This window comes from Musca vetustissima, unplaced genomic scaffold (genome assembly GCF_032173495.1).
Source record: "Musca vetustissima isolate MV318-11 ecotype Yass unplaced genomic scaffold, APGP_CSIRO_Mvet_v1 utg13489, whole genome shotgun sequence".
In the NCBI taxonomy this organism is placed as follows: domain Eukaryota; kingdom Metazoa; phylum Arthropoda; class Insecta; order Diptera; family Muscidae; genus Musca; species Musca vetustissima.
In genome coordinates this window covers 44,474-67,466 of record NW_026877731.1, presented here as the reverse complement: position 1 = coordinate 67,466, position 22,993 = coordinate 44,474, and the positions used below count along the sequence as shown (strand labels likewise).

Sequence of the window (22,993 nt, the reverse complement as noted above, 5' to 3'; positions counted from 1 at the left end):
TCAATCGGACGAACATTAGGACTTCGCCGTTCGATTGTAGAATGAAGATACAATGTAAATCTTTGACAATAGGGTTCATCCTTGGACCAAATAAAATGCATCCCTTGACGAACTATATTTCATCTTATTCGGGTCATAAATGGGCCGGTTTTAAATAATACACGAACAGACAACGGATTAACTAACAAAAATCTACTCAGAACGTGATTCTATATATATATCCTCAAAAGTAACTATGGGTATATCACGTATCATTTCGCACATTACAAACATATACACAAAGTCGTAATGTCCTGATAATGTAAACTCCAATCTGTTAATAATATTCCACATCTCATGAAGCAAACCCTATACAGTAAAGTTTGACAAGCTCCACGAATTCACCTGCTTATTATTATACCCTTCACCACACTGTGGTACAGGGTATTATGTCTTGGTGCATACGTTTGTAACAGGCAAAAGGAATCGACACAGACACATGGGTCCCTTTGAGAATATGAATAAAATCACTTTCTGAGTTGGTTTAGTCAAGTCCGTCTGTCCATGTATTTTTGTGAATCGATTTAGAAGAGATTTGGCACAGCGCACTTATTTGGCCCAAGGACGAACCCCATTGAATTTGGAAAAGTCGGTGCAGATTTAGATATAGCTCCCATATATATTTTCGTCCGATTTTATCTAAATGATGCACCAAAAATCCAATATTTGTCCGATTGAACCAATATTTTGTACAGCGTACTGAATTAGGTCCATATTGATGTATACGAAGTTTTGTGGAAATCGGTTCAGATTTATATATAGCTCCTATATAGTTTCGTCCGATTTTTGGTAAATGGTGCACTGAACTCTTTAGGGTTATCCGATTGATACAAAATTTTGCACAGCGTATTATAATATGTCCATATTGATGTACACGAAATTTTGTGGAAATCTGTTCAGATTTAGATATCTGTAAAGTTTTGCTGAAATCGGTTCAGATTTATATATAGCTCTCATATATAGTTTCATCCGATTTTATGTAAAAGATTGTCCGGTTGATTCAAAAACAAAATGCAAAGCGTATTGAAATAGGTCCATATTGATGTATACGAAGTTTTGTGGAAATCGGTTCAGATTTAGATATAGCTTCCATGTGTCCAATTTTTGGTAAATGGTGCACCAAACTCCCAATAATTGACAGATTCAAACAAAATTTTGCACAACGTACAGACTTAAGTCCAAGTCCAGATGGGCATATATTGTACAGATAGGCGTATTCGAAATAAAATCGGATCTGATTTAGGTATAGCTCCTTTACATGCAATCGGATCATTGACATGCTATCGGATAACTAGTCAATGGTTTACCGTTGATGCCGAACGATGAATACCAGAGACCCATTTTTTCTCTAAAGAATCCTGCGCCCCCGCTACATAAAAATTCGAAAAATTTTGGCAAATGTATGGATTTTTACGAATTATCGCGATTTTTTTAAAGAACGTGAATAATGTTACGAATAAAAGTGGACTATGAATAAGCACGATTACGAATTTTCGGGATTTTATTGTATATATACAGGTGGCCAGAACTAAACCAAGTGAAGTAACTGTTTCGAAAATGAAGTTTTAGTTAATTTGAAAATAGAAAAATTCTGCATGGAAAACTAAGTTGACTCAGTTTCTGCCCGGTCAAAACTAAAGCAAATTTTTGATTTTTTTTAATATCTAAATTTTGCTAGTAATCGACAATAAACCCATTATTTTCAGCGTATTATAATATGTCCATATTGATGTACACGAAATTTTGTGGAAATCTGTTCAGATTTAGATATCTGTAAAGTTTTGCTGAAATCGGTTCAGATTTATATATTATGAGAGCTATATATAAATCTGAACCGATTTCCATTATTTTCTATTACCTACGGATTTACTATTACTCGCATCCTGAAAACAGTCCAATACCATTATTGACCCTACCCTTCACTACAAAACAATAACAACGGAAAACATAATTGCAGATTTTTTACGAAATCGATGTACGTTCACTTATTGAACATGTTTGTATCAAAATCGCAACTTTGGACCACAAGGGTTTAAAAAAATGGAAAAATATTTGCTAAGCGCCATCTTTATTTCAATATTAGCAATACCAATAAATATTTCGTTTATACAGTACCACAATTTTACGACTTTTATGGTGTTTGTCTTGGATCATACAAACTCTCCGTAATTTCGAAATTTCATTTGAGTGTAGTACAGTTAACAATTCAAATGATTATGAAAGAAATCGCTGATTATAGTAAATCAAGTTTTCCGTACTGTACTGTAAAAATGTAAAGACACATGTAATAAACAAATATATGGACCATGTGATAACAAAATTTATCAACAGAGTTCACGAAGTATCATGTCAAGTTATCAAGGCATTTTCATTCCATCCACCATACGGTAGAGGGTATTTTAAATTTGTCATATCGTTTGCATCACCACGAAATACTCAACGGTCTATACACCATATGGGGTCTCTGACAGTTCTTGATCAGAAAAAAATTTCCCCATATGGTGTCTCTGACGATTATTGATCAAAAAAAGTTTCCCCTTTGAAAAAAAACCCTTTATCATTATTTTACGAAATTTGAACAAGTTTTCCAATCACATTGGCTAAGGTGAGTTTGGTTGGGTAGTTATAAAAAACAGTTGGTATGTTGCTGCAAATTGGAAAATCTTCGTACCGAAAACAATCAATATTGACCCTATATTTATATACCTTATACGAACTACCACACATTGGTACAGGGTATTATGTATTTGTGCCTACGTTTGTAAGAGGCACAAGGAAGCGAGATAGACCCATGGTTCCTTTTGAGAATATGCATAAAATTACTTTTTAAGTCGATTTTTGCATGTCCGTTGGTCCGTCTGTTGATGTTAAATTGTAAACGAAGTACAGGTCACATTTATAATTCGATTTGGGTGAAATTTGTCATAGCTCATTTATTTGGCCCAACGACGAACCCTATTAAAATTGGGAAAAATCGGTTCACATTTAGATATAGCTCCCATATATATTTTCGTCCGATTTAATGTACGAAATTTGGTACAGCGTACTGAATTTAGCCTAGAATGATGTGTGCTAAATTTCGTGAAAATCGGTACAGATTTAGATATAGCTCCCATATATATGTTCGCCCGATTTAAAGAAAATGGCGTTCCAAAGTCCCTATACATCACATACATTTGCACGAAATTTGGTGTAGCGTAATGAATTAGGTCTAGAATAACATGTGTTCAGTTTCCCTAAAATCGGTCCAGATTTAGATATAGCTCCCATATATATTTTCATCCGATTTTAGGTAAATAGTGCAACAAAGTCCCTATATATCCTTCGATTTGGTACAGCGTAATGAATTAGGTCTAGAATGATGTGTGTCAAGTTTCCTGAAAATCGGTTCAGATTTGGATATAGGTCCAATATATATTTTCGTCCGATTTAAAGTAGATAGTGTACCAAAGTCCCTGTGTATCTTTCGATTTGCACGAAATTTGGCACAGCGTACTGAATTTAGTCTAGAATTATGTGTGCTAAGTTTCGTGAAAATCGGTCCAGATTTAGATATAGCTCCCATATATATTTGCATTCGATTTAAGGTAAATAGTGCAACAAAGTCCCTATATATCCTTCGATTTGCACGAAATTTGGCAAAGCGTAATGAATTAGGTCTAGAATGATGTGTGTCAAGTTTCCTGAAAATCGGTTCAGATTTGGATATATATATATATATATATATATTTTCGTCCGATTTAAGGTAAATGATGCACCAAAGTCCCTATATATCATTCGATTTGCATGAAATTTGGCATAGTGTACTGAATTAGATTTAGAATGTTGTGTATTATGTCTCGTGAAAATCGGGGCAGAGATAAAGATATCTCCCATAAATATTTCCTAATGATTAATGTGAATGGTGTATCAAAGTCTCTATATATCTTTCTATATGCACAATGATGTGTGCCAAGTTTCGGTTCAGATTATGCAAAGTGTGCACTGAAAATCTAAAGTTTGTCCCATTGCCACGCAATTTTGCACAATAGTAGTTAATATAAATTAACAGTAGTAGTTAATATAAATTAATCTCTGACAAGTCTTGTTGAAATCGGTTCAGATTTAGATATAGCTTCTACATATATATTTTCGTCCGATTTTACACAAAATTGACACAACGTACTGAAGTTAGTATAACCTAGAAGTTAGATATAAATTCTAACCAAACTCCCCAGGTGGTTCCGATTGGCACAAAATTTTGCACAACGTACTGAAGATACTACAACATAACGTGTGGCAAGTTTTCTTGAAATCGATTCAGTTTAGGTACAGCTCCTAGATTTAGTTTCAGCCGTTTGCTACAGAATTTTGCACAACGTACAGAAATTTATATTTCCTAACGTTTGCCAAATTTTGTAGTAATCGGTTCCAATTTTTTTCCGATTTTAATGTAAATGGTGCACCAATCTCTTAATGTTTGTTCGATTGACTTGAAATTTAGCACAACGTATCAAATTGAGACTAGAATGAGGTTATTGCGATTTTGCGAACGGGTGTATGATTGAGAATAGATTTTGTACCGTGCGGTCGAATAGCGTGTATCAATTGTGTTATAAATCGATTTACATACCATTGTCGTATTATACGCAAAACGACTCTAAATTTGCCCGAATGAAATGGAATTTAGAATAGGTTGCAGAAAGTCATGTGTAGTGATTGATGTTAGTCGGTTCAGTTATAGATAAAGATCACATATTTAAATTCGTTCAAAATTGTTAGGATCACATGTAGAAGGTGAAGGGTACAATATACCATAACTACTTTCCTTACTGGTTTTAATTACAAATTATAATGGACGAATTCAATTCTACCAATATTCCATGCGTAATAAGTGTTACAAACTTATAACATAGTTATTTTGGGTATAAATACAAATATAGGTCCATGAGCAGGTATATTACCCATGTACCCTAACGTTCATTAATTTTGATTTCAGACGTATTTTGAAACAACTTAATTCTAATACTATATTTTGATTTTTGATTTTCCATTGTTCCTACCAAAAATATTAAATATCGTCGATTTTTGGAAATACCCCCATACAAAAATCCGACCCCTTACAGGTATTTTGATGACCCTAGATGAATTTTACAACAGATGACAATGCAAAACCACAGCCACTTCGTAATGGTATCGCTGGCATTCCGGAACTTTTATTGGTAAACAACTTCCCAATTTAAATCTATGTTTCTAGCCCTCATACAAATCTCATTCGTCAATTTAGGTATGCTTAAGGTTCTAGCCCAATTTTCTGTATTTTGGTATTCGTTTTTCCTGGCAGAAATTTACCATTGCATTTCTCCACTCTTTATAAAAACTTTGCTAGATTTAAGGTATTTTAAATGTCCGCCTCATGGTGAAGGGTATAAAAAGTTCAGTTCGTCCCCGGAACTCAACGATGTCTGTTTAGTGTTTTTTTATTACATACATACATGTTATTGGCATTAATCTTGATGAAGTTTTTCATTGTCTTTAAAATATTCAAATTCAAATTTGTCCGTTATCGTTATAAAATATGTTGGTATTTTGCCACGACCTTTGACCTCAGTCATTCCACGATATTTGCAATTGATATTAAATGATTTTAATGCTTCAGCAATTTCTTCGGTAATTTGAATGCAACCCACTTCACCGGTTGAATCCATGCGAGACGCCATATTTACTGCATTGCCCCATATATCGTAATGGGCTTGGGAAGAACCAACAACGCCAGCCATAACCTCGCCACTGCTTATGCCTACAAAACGTGGGAATTGAATATGAAATAACTGACTACGTACGAAAAAAAACGAAGAGACTCATTCTGAACACTTTCAATTTTCAACCCGTAATGAAGATACCCTACACCTCTTTGGATATATACATGATATGATCATAAGATTCGTATTGTAACCTCTAAGCCTCTAAAGATTTTTGTAATATGTTAACAATATTCTGTTAACATATAAAAAAATCTTCGATCGGACTGACGTAGCATTTTTGGTGGAGCATTTAAAATTAACCGAACGAACTCCGATATTTAGGGTTTTATGTCTTCTCCATAGTGCGGTGTAGGACTAAAGTTAAGAAATGGCAAAAACAAAACTTACCAATTCTCAACATAATTGGCGGCTCTTCACTGCCCCTCTCCAATTGATTTGCCACATTGAATGAATGCATACTTGCCAACAGATCCAAAGCAAATTGTGTCATTGTCATAACAACTTGTCTTTTTTGCCATGTCGAATTATTGGAATTTTCATCGGAATCAGTTTCCGAACTGCGATTTTCAGCCATCTCTTTATTCTCTATACGTTGTTTACTACCACTCGGTCGTGGTACATGTCCGCCGGACAATGAGGTCGTGTATGGACGCTTGTTTAGTAAGAACATTGATTTAAATGGTAGACCCGCACCTGTATTTACGGTATCACCAAAGGGAATATCGAAACCGCACGCAGCCATATATGACCAGTTGGCCACTTTAATTTTCTCCACCTTTATGGGAGTTTTGTAGTAACCAAGCTGGCAATGGGGAGACAAAAGAAATTGAAAAAATATTTATTATTATTTTATATTTATATTATGATGTGTATTCCTTACCACTTCATCGAAATCACAAATAATTTCATTGAGCAGCTTTAGCTCAATGCTACCGGACCGAGCATATACTATTGTGGCAAACATCACGGCAACATATTCATGTTGTTCATAGTAAGGCTCATTGCGCAAACGATTTGATAAATAAATGTTAACTGAAAGAGTTCAATATTAATTTCGTGTAAATATATCAAATTCAAAGACTTTAAAAATATTGGACATTACAGTGACAAACTTTGTTATCGTAAAAACAGGACAACATACTAGCATATGCCCGCTACTTCGACAGCGAATGTGGGAATTATTTAAAAACCAATGCCGCAATTGGTACCAATGCATAATTAGTACCTATGTTCTCTTATAGTACGTATTTCCAAAACTACCTCCATATCATTCATTAACCTTTGTACTCTTGTAATACTTATTTCCAAAAAATCCAACTCACATTAATATAAATTTCGATAGCTACCAACCTTAACAATCATAATTATACCCTACACAACTATGTTGTCAGGGTATTATAGCTTTGTGCAGCTCCAAAAGTTTGTAACGCCGCGAAATTTTGGTCTTAGACCCACCTTTAAGTATACCGATCGTCATATCTCGACTAGCTGAGTAGATCTAGATATGTGTGTGTGTCCGTCCGTCTGTCCATTATAATTTGTAAACACGATACAGGCCACAGTTATGGACCAATCTTCACGAAATTTTGCATGTAGAATGGGTTCTGGCCAATGAAGACCCCTATTGTTTTTGGAAAAGATCGGTTAATATTTAGGGGATGAAATGGACCAAAAACTTTATTTTTGTCGGTTTTTCTGGTCGCTCCTGAGGCCGCAATTATGGCCCAAACACCGCTAATTTTTGCATGGAGAAGGGGATCGGGCCAAAGAATAAGCCTGCCTGTTTTGATAAAGATCGGTCAATATTCAGGGGGTCAAATGAACCCTGACTTTCACACTAGAGGGCGGAAATATAGCGCTGATCGCTTTGAAATTTTCCATGAGATTCCAGTTATGGTCAAGGACAACGCCTTTAATTTTCGGTGATGACAGATAATAATTTTGGGGTGAAGTCGACCGAAAACTTAACTTTTTGTGTTTTTGTGTGTGTGTGTGTGTTTTTTTTTTTTTTTTTGACTTGTCATAGGCCACAATTGAAAGCCCAACATCAAAACATAACCCACGGTAAAGAGAATCTGGACAAGTACAGCCCTCGTCTACTGAATATTGCTAATATTTGTTGACCTTTAGTGTCAAGAAGGTGCAAATAACGCAAAGTTAGATTTTCGTGGAAGTTGTGTAGGGTATTATATGGTCGGCCCCGTCCGACTATACTGCTCCGCTCACTGGTTAAAAATTTCGAAAACTTCCCACATACCCCAATCATAATTCCAAATATCAGGATTCCAGCTCTAATTAGTACACATAAGTAAAAAATTTCCAAGACTGCACCCATATCCCTATCCTACACTTGAACAGTAATTATAATTACAAATACCTCAATTTGAATTTAGGCTCTATCGGATCACCTAAATCCAAATTGAGTACCACTTAATATATATAAGTGCAAATTCCCATCACTACCTACATCATACAATCCAAAAGGAATTTTATTTCCCAATTTCAAGATTCCTATCGATCTATCGATTTACCCTAAATCCAAATTGTACAAAATTTAGTACACATAAGTACGAATTTCCAAAATTATTTACATACTCAATTCCACGCTCCAACAGTAATTACAATTTCACATAAGTACAAATTTCCAATATCCTACATACCTACATATCCCAATCCTATTCCCCAACAAGAATCCTAACTCCAAACCAGTGAGCGGAGCAGTATAGTCGGACGGGGCCGACCATACGATACCCTACACAACTACCACGAACTCTAACTTTCTAAGGATGTTTATTCTGAGTAATATTTCGTGATATTTGCCCCCTCATGCCCGATTAGAGGTCAACAACACCTCTTCCTTACTTTTTCGAATATTCAGTACAGTCCTTCTAATTACTTGTCCAGATTACCTTCACTGTGGTTTTTGTTGTGATTTTCGGATTATACTCGACTCGAAAACACACAAAAAATTAAGTTTTCGGTCCATTTCATCCCAAAATTTCAATCTGATCATCACCGAAAATTGTAGGCGTTGTTCTTGACCATAACTGGAACTTCATGAAAAATTTTAAAGCCATCAGCGCGATATTCCCCCTTTAAATTTGGTAATGAGTTACTAAATAATATCTGAATACGTAAGCACCTGTAAATATTTGACTGTGACTCCCACATCTGAGTAGATACATCACTATATTTGGTATCAATTTAAAGGCCAACCACCCCTCTTGGATATGCTATCAACTCCTCGGGTCTACATCCTCCAGGAGTAAATATATATGTCATAGAATACAAATTTTGTCATTTTTCACACAAAAGTCAGGGTCCATTTGACCCACTAAATATTGACCGATCTTTATCAAAACATGCATGCTTATTCTCTGGCCCGATCCGCTTCTCCATGCAAAAATTCGCGGTGTTTGGGCCATAATTGCGGCCTCTGGAGCGACCAGAAAAACCGACAAAAATAATGTTTTTGGTCCATTTCATCCCCTAAATATTAACCGATCTTTTCCAAAAACAATAGGGGTCTTCATTGGTCAGAACCCATCCTACATGCAAAATTTCGTGAAGATTGGTCCATAACTGTGGCCTGTATCGTGTTTACAAATTACAAACTTTTGGGGCTGCACAAAGCTATAATACCCTGACAACATAGTTGTGTAGGGTATAATTACAGAATTCCAGCTCTATCGTTTCTTTCAAATTTTTACTATTCCAGCTCTAAATTCAAATTGTATCGGATTTAGTACCTACCATTTTGTACACATAAGTATATATTTCCAAAACTACATCCATACTCCCAATCCTACACTCAAACAATAATCTTATTTCCAAATTTCAGTTTTCCAGCTCTATCGGTTCACCCAAATCCAAATTTGGTACCACTTAGTACATAATAGTACGAAAATTTCCAAAATTTCCTATATAACCCCAATCCTATCCCTAAACAATGATCCTAACTCCAAATTTTAGAATACCACCTTTATCGGTTCACCCAATTTTAAAATTGTACCAAATTTAGTACCCAATTATAGTACGATTTAGTACTCTTTGTACAAATAAGTAAACAAATCCAAAATCCGACGGTAATTTCTAACTTCAGGATTCCACCTCCATCCGTTTATCTAAGTTTCTTCAAATTGTACCACATTTAGTACTGTTTAGTACTTTTCGTATACATGAGTACACACTTCAAAACATTGATTCGCATTCCAAATTTCAGGTTTTTAGCTCTATCCGTTTACTTGCTACGAAATTGTACTAAATCTAGTACATTTAAGTACTTTTCGGATACCTATAGTTGGAATTTCAAACACCCCTTTGGAACATCTATCAAATGCTATTTGAAACTTAGCACACTCAACCGGACTGTCAGTATATCAGAGACTGGGCTGGACTGTCAGTATATCAGGATCCTATCTATTGGTTTAGGTGGAGTATCGCCAATCAGCAAAGGCGCCCTGAAGATGTATTTCCTACTTACCTACATGGGTTGGTAAAATGTTATGCAATAATATTCGTATTGATTCCTCCGTTACACGTGCATTTTCCTGTTTCTTTTCTAAGCGCCATTTTGAACTGCAACAAAAAATTAACGATTTCGATAAAACACAACGAAAACCTGTAAGGAAAGTAGTTAAGTCGAACGGTGCCGACTACATTATACCCTTCACCACTTTGGGTATATTCAATAGATGCATCCTAATAGAGGCCATTCAAATATCCTAATTTTGTGTCTTTACTGCATGGGAGCTACATCTAAATCTGAACCGATTTCAATGAAACAAAACACACTCTATGCTGTGTCCCGAAAGATGGTGAACTATACTTGATCTGGTTGAAGTCAGGGGAAACCCTGATGGAAGACCGAAACAGTTCTGAAGACCAATCGACCACCTAGAAGCTGGTTCCCTCCGAAGATTCCCTCAGGATAGTTGGTGCATTTAAAAATTATGTAAAATAACCATATCTGGTAAAGCGAAGGAGTAGAGGCCATAGGGTCGAATCGGCCTTAACAAATTCTCAAACTTTAAATGGGTAAGAACCACACCTTTCTTGGTATGAAGGTGTGGTTATGATATAATGTGACCAGTGGGACACTATTGGTAAGCAGAACTGGCGCTGTGGGATGAAACAAATGTTACGGTGCCCAAATTGACAATTCATCTGATACAATGAAAGGCGTTAATTGCTTAAAACAGCAGTACGGGGACGTGGATGTCATAATCCGCCAAGCGGTGTGTAACAACTCACCTGCCGAAGCAACTATCTATTAAAATGGATGGCGCCTAAGTTGTATACCTATACATTACCGCTAAAGTAAATGGTTTATATTGAATTTCGGTTGGAACTTAAACTTTGAAACTTTAGTGAGTAGAGTAGGTGTACAATGGTGTGCATGGAAATGTTTGGCGTAAGCCTGTATGGAGCCGCCATTGGCACAGATCTTGGTGGTAGTAGCAAATACTTCAATGAGAACTTGAAGGACCGAAGTGGGGAAAGGTTCCATGTGAACAGTGGTTAATCACGAGTTAGTCGGTCCTAAATTCAAGGCGAAAGCTGAAAATTTTCATGTTATATTTATAACAAAGAGAATGCATTGGTCATTTTTTCGTAAATAAACACTTTTATAATTTTGAACAAAGTATCCGTTTATTACAAATATGGGCCTTGTGATCATCCTGGCAGCAGGAACGATCATAAAGAAGCCGTCGAGGGGTATCGGAAGAGTTTTCTTTTCTGTTTTATAGTCGTACTACCATGGAAGTCTTTCGATGAGATATACAATGGATGGACTGAAAGAGCATGACATGTACAGTTGTGTCGATATTTTCTCCTAAGACCTTAAATATTTATGGTGGGGTCACGCAAATTTGCCAAATTTTATTTTAATAGGGCAGCCCTTGAGAGTTTTGTGCACCATTTACATGAAATCGGACAAAAATATATATGGGAGCTATATTTAAATCTGAACCGATTTGCAGCAATTTTATACTGGTCCGTCATTGGCCAAATAATGGAAGTCTTTCGATGAGAGATACGATGGTCTCGATATTTTGTTATAGGACCTTCAATGTTTATTGTGGGGTCACGCAAATTTGCCAAATTTTGTTTTAATAGGGCAACCCTTGAGAGTTTTGTGCACCATTTACATGAAATCGGACAAAAATATATATGGGAGCTATATTTAAATCTGAACCGATTTGCAGCAATTTTATACGGGTTCGTCAATGGTCAAATAATTGGTCAGTGTCAGATTTCATCTCATCATTAGAAATGAGCCCTGTACTTTTGCTTACTAATGTACATGTATAAATCGACTCAGAATGGATATTCTCATTTCCTTTTGCCTGTTACAAACATATACACAAAGACATAATACCTTGTACCACAGCGTGGTAAAGGGTATAGTCAGGAAAATATATGCATAAACATACTAACATAGCTTCAATTTTCGAAACATAAACTACATGACGTGACATCAGTTGATAGATCATTAAGACCGTTAAAATATTCCACACGTGACTGGCTTCGGCTCGTATTGTTTTATTCGTTACCAAACTGCATTCGTATACCAAATCGAATTCAATGAATATTATCAGCATATAATATGTGGTAATAGCAAATCCCGCAACCATTTGAATACAATAGGGAATGTGGCTGAATGTAAAGATCATGGCCATGCAGAGCACAATGCATTCGGTAATGGCCTAAAACAATGCAAAAACGAACTTCTATTAGGATTTATCAAAAATGAATACAGAAATATCAAATAAATCGCAATTAAATGACATCTATTGACTATCTTATGACTATATGACTATCTTACCCATGAATTAAAGCACAACGTACGATGTCCGCCTTGTAAAAATTCATGCATCAAATCATCATCGTTTTCCAGAGCCACGGGATCACAAAACATCTGAGATGTGAAATAATTAATTGGTAATTTTTTTCTACGGAATTTTGATTTAAATATAACTTACCGAATGAACAAGGGCGATAGAAAGTATGCATAAAATTAACGATATAAAAATGCCTATACGAATAATTGAGTTTTTCTCAATAGTTTCCGAAATTCGATTCATAGCCATTACCAATTTTCGTTGCCGATTATTTGATGAACACTTTGTCATCATGGGTCTTAACCAGACCAATATTAATATAACACTTGTATACAAAAATATAACAGTGTATAAAATAATGAATGATTGAACATTGTGAATGCTGAAAAATAAATGGAAGAGAGAGATATTGTTTTTGTAAAAAATAAATACAGTAAGGAAAGTTCAAAAGTCGGGCAGACTATATGATACCCTTAATCACTTTGGGTACATACAAGAGATTCTCATATGTACCATATCCTTTGGATAGAATAGACATTGCATCTTGGGACGACCATTGAAATGAAATCAGGCGAAATTAACTGCGTGGCGTATATAGATATTTGAACTACAATAGACCACGGATATAAGAACATCTTATATAAGAAAAACGCGGATATAAGAAAATGTTTCTCCCATAAATGAAAACAGTTTGTTATATAAAATAAATTCATATAAGAAAAACCCGCCTATAAGAACAAATTTCTCGATTTTTGTTGATGTTCTTATATCCGTGGTCTACTTTATATTAAAACAACCCATACACATACCAATATGAAATTTATGAAAAAATTAATGTCAAACATCGAGCAAAATTTGTATAAGATCGGCGTACTTGAGCAATAGTGGGATCCACCATTTGGTATGCTGCAACAGTGCGTTGTACAAAATTTATTTCGACACACAATTCAATTCACGATATTCTACGTTCGATTTAGTACGTTGTACACTAATTCGTCCTAAGCAGATTTTAGTTATTTGGTACATCATTTTGATGAAATCGGATGAAAATATATATGGAAGCCATATCTAAACCTGAAACATATTCAATCCACTACGCTATGTATAGGCTCCTCCATTTGGACCATTTGCTTAAAATCGGATAAAAATATATGAGGAGCTATATCTACATCTGAACCGATTTCAACAACAAAATATAGTGCAAATAGAACAGGATCTATGGTGCACCAATTACATAAAATGGGATTAATGTATATATATATATATATATATATGCTATATTTAAATCTGAACCGATTTCAAACAAGGCATTCTATACTAAATTTCATACCCGCTGCTAAATTCCGGGAATATAGAACAATCGTAGACTTCTCGGTGCGCCCTTTAAATAAAGTCGGACGAAAATGTATCTAAATCTTATCCTATTTCAACAAAACTTCACCGATGTGAATCTGTAGTAATTTCAATACGGTATGCACAATTTTATGCCAATCGACCTAAATTTGCCTATTTGGTGCTCCATTTACGTAAAATCGGACTATAACATTACAGCTACATCTAAATCTGAACAGATTCCAACAAAACTTCGCATACATCAATCTGGACATAATTCAGTACTCTGTGCTAAATTTTGTCTCAATCGGACCAATATTGGCAATATGGTGTTCCATTTACATAAAACGGACGAAACTATATATGGGAGCTATATATAAATCTGAACCGATTCCAACAAAACTTCACATACCTGAATCTGGACCTAATACAGTACGCTGTGCAAAATGATGTCTAAATCGGTCAAATATTGGGAGTTTGGCGCACCATTTATATTAAATCGCTCAAAACATGGGAGCTATATCTTAATCAGAAACGATTTCAACAGATCTTCGCCTACATCAATCTGGACCTAATTAAATACGATGTGCAAAATATTGTCTCAATAGGACAAATAATGGGAGTTTTACGCACCGGACATAAATATATATGGGAGCTATTTCTTAATCTGAACTGAATTCCTCCAATTTAAATATTTTTCGTCCTTGGGCCAAATAAATGAGTTGTATAAAATTTCATCCAATTTGGATGATAAATGCGTCCAGTACTTTGCTCACAAAAATACATGAACGGTCGGACGGAGAAACAGACGGAATGTGATTCTATGCATATTCTCAAAAGTAACCATAAGTCTAGCTCGATTCTCTTGCCGGTTACAAACATATGCACAAAGCCATAACACCGTGTACCTGAAGGCTATAAAAAGAGATATGTCAAACATTTTCCATATAAATCAAAACCACCATCTAAAGATCTCTAGTATATATGTAATTATAATTTGTCGTCTTGATGTATTGAAGGATAAGATAGAATATGTAGACGATTTTCAAAATAGGTTCATGTGTTGAAAAGGCCTTCGTATAAGGGTCGCGCCATAAGTTTCGGAATTTTTATAGCCATAGGCACATTTTCTAACCGAATTAGCTATAATTTGTCACCCTGTAAACGTCGAACACGATTACGATTTTCTGCATAGCCCTTGCATACTGAAGTATATTTGATATTGAAAGTGAAATATTTCAGCCCTTTTTTACGTTTTCACCCCCAATTAAGATATTTCGAAGCTTTTGGGTTCTTACTGAGTAGAATAACTTCCCACAAAAAGTGTCTCCCACATTCGACATTTTGTAGCTTTTGTGTCAAGTTTTAGTGATTCTCCTTGAACAGAGAGTTTCCCTACATAAACCTATCAATTTTGTCCCATGTAACAGTACCCCCTACTAAGTGTGGGGTAAGTATTTCAACCAAACAGGCTGTATTTGTTTTTTTTTCTTTTTATACCCTCCACCATAGTATAGAGGGTATATTAATTTTGTTTTCCGTTTGTTACTCATCGAAATAATCATTTCCGACCCTATAAAGTATATATATATATTCTTGATCAGCGTAAAATTCTATGACGATATAGCCATGTCCGTATGTCTGTTGTAATCACTCTAGCGTCTAAACGAATTGAGATAGATCGCCAAAATTGTGCATAGAGTCGTCTTTTGTCTGCAGGCAGGTCAAGTTCGAAGATGGGCTTTATAGGTCCACGTTTAGGCATAAATCCCATATAAGGGTACCCCCCCCAATTTTCGATATTTTGGGGTTCTTAAGTACTTTTTAAACCGAATTCGCAGAAATTTGGTACATTGGGTTCCTTTTGGGTTCCAAATGTCTCCACAAAAAATTATAAGTATAGGTCCACTTTTTCTGGTAGCCCCCATATAACGGTACCTCCTAATTTTCAGTATTTTGGGGGTTTTGATCGTATTTTTCGCCGAATTAGCTGTAATTTAGTATTTTGAGTTCTTAATAGGTACCACATCTCTCCACAAAAAAATTATGAATATACGTCCATTTTTTCGGATAGCCCCCATATAAGGGTACCCCGAATTTTCGGTATTTTGGGGTTCTTGAGCTCGTTTTTCAACCGAATTTGCTGGAATTTGGTATTTTGTAGTCGTACATGGTAACAAATCTTATTAATATTCGCCCTCTTTTTGGGGTAGTCCCCATATAACCCCCTTTTATTTATATTAAAATAGTTATCTGATTTATTACGCGTTTTGAGTTTGATTCTAAGACTCTGTTGTAATCATTTCACCTGCGGAGGATAGCGTGATACAAAATTAGAAATTATGGTTCGTTAATGAACTATAGCCGCATTTAGACCTAGCCCCTGTGTGGAGGTTCCAGAAGGAGTGGACCCATAGTCCCCATCTTCGAATTTGAACTAAGTTTGGAAGAAATAATAAGATGGGCAAAGTTTGGATGAAACCTAAATTTTCTGAAACGGATTTGGTCCAAAGAAACCAATATATCGATAAGGCACATTTTCACCATGTTAAAGTGTATACGCCCTCATTAGCCATAAGGCTGAGGGTATAATTATCCATTAAAAATTTCTGAAATTTGTATTATGGTTTACATAATCCGTTTTTAGAAATGTCGGTATAGGTTCACTTTTTGATATGTTCCCTATATTTTCATTTCTAGTACCTGTCACCTCAACAAAAATATATCAATATTGGCCCACGTTTCCGCCCGGCCCTTATATAATGGCAACACTCATTATTCTGTATTTTGGGGGTTTGGACACGTTTTTCGATCGAATGCGCTCTAATTTGATTTTTTGGATTCTCGTGGGGTATATTTTTGTATTTTGAAGGTTTAACCGCATTTTTTCAATTTTTTAGCCAAAGTTTTTCATCGAAGTATTCAAAGTTTAGCATATCGGTTTCCCGGTGAATAAAAAAACTTACTTTGCAGAAATTCTTCAATTTAGGTTAATATTTTAAAGTAGCCCTCATACAAATGTCCCGTATAATTTTCGGTATTTTGAAGTTAATACTGTGGTTTTCCAACTTGAGTGTGAACTTTTTTACTTGTATTTCATGGATTTCAAGGCCCCAGCCAAATTTTCCTACCTTAGAATCTATAGTTTAATATATCGATCTCTCCTTGCAACAAATTACCATGTCCACACCCATATTAAATCCCTCAAACCCATTTTAATTCTACTGGTAGAGGGTATTAAAAATATGTACTTACATTTCATTCGAACCTTGCATGATCATGATACAAATTAGTATCGCATATGACATCGCTATGGATATTTTGAAGAATTCATCAAATTCTGAGTTGTACACTGATTCCCAATTCCAATCGCTAAACCATAGGCAAAATGTGCTAATATTACGATTTGCTGTAAAATCTTCCATTTCGTAAGCATCTAAGCGGGGCATTCGCACAAATAGATGTTCCTTTATGCTGAAAAAATAGTCAATAACGAAATCGCATTTCCCAAGAAATGTACTCTTACTCGGCTCACCCTAATTTATAGATAGGTAATTTTCTAATATCTCCGGACATTTGTAAATTTGCCTGGGATTTTATCGAGTTATAGTCCAATGGCTTAGAAACGTCAGTATATTTGGCATCTGCAAATGTGTGTGGTTTGCGTTTCGTTTTTATTCGATTCTTATAGGTTTTCCATTCTTTGGATTGGGTCATAAATTCCTACAATAGGGGGAATGAAAGTCATGTCAAATGGCTATACACATATTTAAAAAATAATGTTTATCGATGAGACTTCCCTGCGAATCACAAATACTTACACTTGGTTTAATGATCAAATAGGTTTTAATATGCTCCCTTATTAGTAGTGGATCCCTTGTGGCACTCTCAGTTCCAGCTTCATACTCATAATATGCTTCGACATATTTCAAAACATTTTTGCTTATGTGAACTCTTCCCGCAACACCAGTCTGTTCCAAATGTGATGCAATATCGACATCTTTAGACCAAATGTCATATTGCCATTTGGCAGCACCAATAATACCCGAAAGAATATTTCCCGAATGTACTCCGATGCGCATATCAATATCCAGATTACGTACATTTCTATAATGTCAAGTATACAAAAATTATACATATGGTATGTAGGTGAAAAATCCGCATACCTAACATCAGATATTTGTTCGATTATGGCACGACCGAATTCAATGCAACAGTGTGCATGAAATGGATGCGCCTGTGGCATACCCGTAACACCATAATAACAATCGCCCAGAAATTTGATGCGCATTACATTGAATTCTTGACAGGCCTGATCGAATCTCTGGAACAGATCGTGTAATGTCTCCACCAAGGTCTTGATATCCAGCGTTGTCGTCAGATGTGTATAGTTGACTAAATCCGCAAAGATAATGCTGACATTGTAATGTGACTCTATAAAAAGTTTTCTAATGTAATAAATTGAAATTAGTGAAAGCGAAGTGAAGAAAAGCTTAAAATTTAATGAATATTTTCATAATTTTGTCAGCTGGCAGGTCAGGTTCGAAGATGGGATATATCGGCCCACGTATAGGCATAGATCCCATATAAGGGTACCCCCCAATTTTCGGTATTTTGGGGTTCTTAAGCACTTTTTTCAACTGAATTTGCTTACATTTGGTACATTGGGTTATTATTGAGTATCAAATTTCTCCACTAAATATATAAATATAGACCCACTTTTTCTGGTACCCCTCATATAACGATACCCCTAATTTCCGGTAATTTGATGGTTTTTGACTTAGAAATATGTACCAAATCATTCCACAAGAAATTATGAATATAGGGCAAATTTTGCTGATATCCCCCATATAATGGAGTATTTTCCTTTTTTTGGTTCATGAGCGCATTTTCAACCCAATTCGCTGTAATTTGGTACTTTGTAGTCATATATGGTAACAAATCTCCCTACCAAAAATTATTAATATTCGCCCCAAAAATTATTATAATAATTTAATTTTTGTAATCATTTCACCTGGGGAGGATATCGAGATGAAAAACTAGAACGTACGGTTCGATAATGAACTATAGCCCGCATTTAGGCCTAGCCCCCATATAATGATATCTACCAATTTCCGGTATTTTTTGTATTTAGCGTAAAGGAATGTATTTTGATGCAAAAATTTTAGTTTCGAAATAGAGCACCTCATATAATGATAACTATAAATATTCGGCAATTCCTACACGATGTAATAAACATTTGTCCCGCTTAAGGTATAGCCTCCAAATTTTGACCTTTAGTGGTCAATAAAATAAAATTATTTTTTTGCACAATTTTGACCATTTTGTGTGGGAGGTACCAAAGGAGTGAACCGATATTTCCCATCTTGGAACTTTATCTAAGTTTGAATGTAAAAATAAGATGTATAAAGTTCGGATGAAATCCAAATTTTAAGAATCGGGTTTGGTCCAAAGAAGCATGGGGTCTAGGCTGAGAGTATAAATATCCATTAAAAATTGCTGAAATTTGTATTTGGTGTACATTATGGTTTACATAAAGGGTTTATATATATATATATATATATATTTATACATGTAATGCTCCATTTTGGAAAGTGTGGACTTACATTTTGAGTCAGGATTGGTGAGGGTCTATAATGTAACCTTTATCGACTTTTTAAAAACCGAAATTTTTACTTTGTCTCCCAAACGATTTGGCATAACTGATATTGAGATACGATGATATCACTACATGATGTATAGAAAATTATGCCCATTTTATAATAAACGGTTATTACCCTATACACAAACTTTTACATAACAAAGAAGAATCTACCCTAAAGACAGTTGAATAAGCCAAAATAAGCATTGAAGACTGGTTACATGTAGTTGTCCACGTCTGGCATAAATTCCTTCCTTAAAAGTTTTATTTCACCAACTTTATTCTACTTTACTCCCGTGTCATTGCACTCAAATACAGTTCAAATTTCTTATAACGACGGGAACATAAGCGACATCAAATTAAGGGCGGAATTTGTTTCGGACTTTTGGATACTGTCGTTATAAGCGTTATATATAAAAACAATGTCCTTATAAACGGTTTCGACTATATGTAGGTACATAATTCCCACCTGAAATTTGTTTTCAGACAATTACCTTGCAAATTCACTAGCATATTGAGGCCTGGTCATTCGTGGCAGTTTAAAACGTTCAATTCGCGTCTTAATCTCCTGGCCAATTTTCTCAGCAATTTGAGCCGGTATAATACTTATTAATAAGCTGTGCTAGAAATCACAACAACAAAAAACAACGGTCAATTAATAATATATATTATGTTATTACCTCTTGATCTTTGGCAAATTTCAGCAAAAAATTTTCTTGAACATTAAGATGACGTGTTAGTAGTACCCTCCTTGCGGCACAATCTCGTCTAATTCGATTGCACAAACCTATCACATTAAGACCAATAATAAATATTAGATCTGGTAAAAGAGTTCTTAAGTCCACATTCATATTTTCATTTTCTGTCGATTTTGTAAAGGCGGCAAACGTCGAACAAAGCCCATACAAAACGCTAATGGCAAATGCTAAGAGCATTTGTGGTAAAACCCTTGGTATGGGCATAAAAAGATATATACAGGATATGGTGTATCCACAATAGCATGGGCGCAAAATGTCATCATTTAGCGTATAGGCTAAAATGCCAATCATGAAATCTGAAAGAAAAACAATATTTATTGAAAATTATGATATGTGTATATTTTAGAATAAGTACCTGTAAGACTCATAATTAAACTAATCAACCATGAAACTAGATACTGGATATAGGAATGTTGGTTAACGAAATCCTTTTTCAAATATATTGAGGAACAAAGGCAAGCCATTATTGCTCCACACATATAAATGTAGCCGTCAATGGGCGAAGAATCGGGGTCCTGCAAAACACGTTAAAAAATAATTTGAAAAAGAAAATTGTAAAAAACAACATTATTTTCCGCCGGTCCGAACTTCTCATATCCTCCAAGATGTTTTGTGTATTGAAAATTCTTTTATATTGAATTGAATGACTATCATTGGCAGTCCTTGGCTGTTAGTTTTTTGTACTTACCTCATCTCCAACGTTGACCGCCAAACTATGGACAATTGCAATAAAAATATGAATTTTCATGAACGATTTTAAATAATTGCGAAAAATTGTTTTTAAATAGGCTTGATATGTTTCTTCCAAATCCAGACGCTTGCATTTCGCCTGTTTCATAAAATATGTATGCACATACATGTATGTATATACGGATATGGATTAGAATATTGATTTTTAAAATGTAGTATGTGTTTAAAACCTTCAATTCCGTCCATTCCAAAAAGAAATCTTGATGATCTATTGAATGGCGTAAGTATATTTCACTTCTTAGCTGCTCTTTAGATGATTTTAACTCATCTCCAAATCCAAACATATTTTTGGGTATTGATTTTATAATTGATATTTATGAAATATTTATCAAAGTCAAAAAATTAATATTGTTTTTTTTTTAGAAAAGTGTCAGAATTTAATAGGGTCCTATCTCGAGTAAGTGAAAAAAAAATCAAATTAAAAAAGCAGGCAAAATCTGTGTCCCAATTTAGATTAGGCGAGTTTACTTGCGGGAAGTCTTTGTTGCAGGAGAGAGGGACAAGGGGAACATAAATTGAAAAAAATTGCTGGTACCGGCAATTGGTTTTGTATATTTTGTTTTTAGTGTCAGTAATTTGAAATACCAATCCAGAACATTGTCTCAAAATGTCGAAAAAAATAATATTTTTTAAACCGAATTGCCTTGTGTAGACGCATGAAGCAAGTTCAAAAGAGAACGATAAGAATTGCCGCAAGTAAACTCGCCTAATCTAAATCAGGACTATGTTAAGTTCGACCCGGCTGAATTATTTATACCTTTCACCATAAGGATGACAGAACAAAATGATTGCAACACTCAAAATATTTAATAGTGGGGCTACCGATATATAGGGCTATAATAAAAAGGAGAACAATTTTGATATTTTTTGGAAGTTACAACCAATCCCAAATTCTTAAAATTCCGACTTGGGACAATATTAATAATTTTTTGTGCGGAAATGTGGTGATACCGTTTTGAGAACCAAATTACAGAAAATTTATTGGGGGGTTCCATATTACAGGATATTAGCTATTCAACGAGCACCCATAATACCAAATTTAAGGCAATAACGGTTCGGGGGTACAGTTATATAGGATCTTCCCTGAAACTTGATTCAATATTAAACAAGTGAAAAAGCGTTCGGCCGGGCCGAACTTTGGATACCCTCCACCATAGATATACTGACAGGTACTAGAAATGAAAATATAGGGAACATACCAAAAAGTGGACCTATACCGACATTTCTAAAAGGGGATTATGTAAACCATAATAAAAAATTCAGTAATTTTTAATGGATAATTATACACTATGGCTAATCGAAATATTGGTTCTAGATCCCATGTTTCTTTGGACCGAATCCGTTTCAAAAAATTTAGATTCCATCCAAACTTTGTCCATCTTATTATTTCTTCCAATCTTAGTTCAAATTCGAAGATGGGGATTACAAGGATTACGTCTAAATGCGGGTTATAGTCATTATCGAACCTTACGTTCCCCTTTTTTTATCGCGATATCCTCCGCAGGTGAAATGATTACATCAGAGTCTTAGAACCAAACTCAAAACGCGGAACAAATCAGATAACCATTTTAATATAAAAAAGGGGGTTATATGGGGACTACTCCAAAATGATGGCGAATATTAACAATTTTTGGTAGGGAGATTTGGAACAATATACGACTACAAAATACCAAATTACAGCCAATTCGGTGCAAAATGTTTCCAACATTTCCAAAATACCGAATACTGGGGGGTACTGTTATATTGGGGCTACACCAATGCGTGGGCCGATATATTCCATTTGAAGTAAGGTAGCTATATCAAAACATAAACCCATTTATCTGCAAATATGATATTCACCCTCCCAAAAATCCGAAATCCTAAATTACCGTCTCTTAGGAATAC

General features: G+C 35.0%; 1 protein-coding gene across 1 annotated transcript; it reads right to left on the bottom strand.

Moving 5' to 3' along the window:
* Positions 1-5,525: 5,525 nt before the first annotated feature.
* LOC133322407 (adenylyl cyclase X E-like) lies at positions 5,526-20,823 on the bottom strand. The gene is made up of 15 exons (XM_061531402.1): positions 20,715-20,823; positions 20,282-20,655; positions 20,148-20,223; positions 18,566-18,590; positions 18,127-18,426; positions 17,782-18,067; positions 17,496-17,683; positions 17,216-17,434; positions 12,881-13,010; positions 12,613-12,705; positions 12,225-12,493; positions 10,267-10,361; positions 6,664-6,815; positions 6,171-6,585; positions 5,526-5,818 (listed from the first exon to the last, which is right to left on the bottom strand). Exons 1-15 carry the CDS (start codon positions 20,821-20,823, stop codon positions 5,526-5,528), a joined length of 3,024 nt encoding a protein of 1,007 aa, XP_061387386.1.
* Between the last annotated feature and the right edge of the window lie 2,170 nt (positions 20,824-22,993).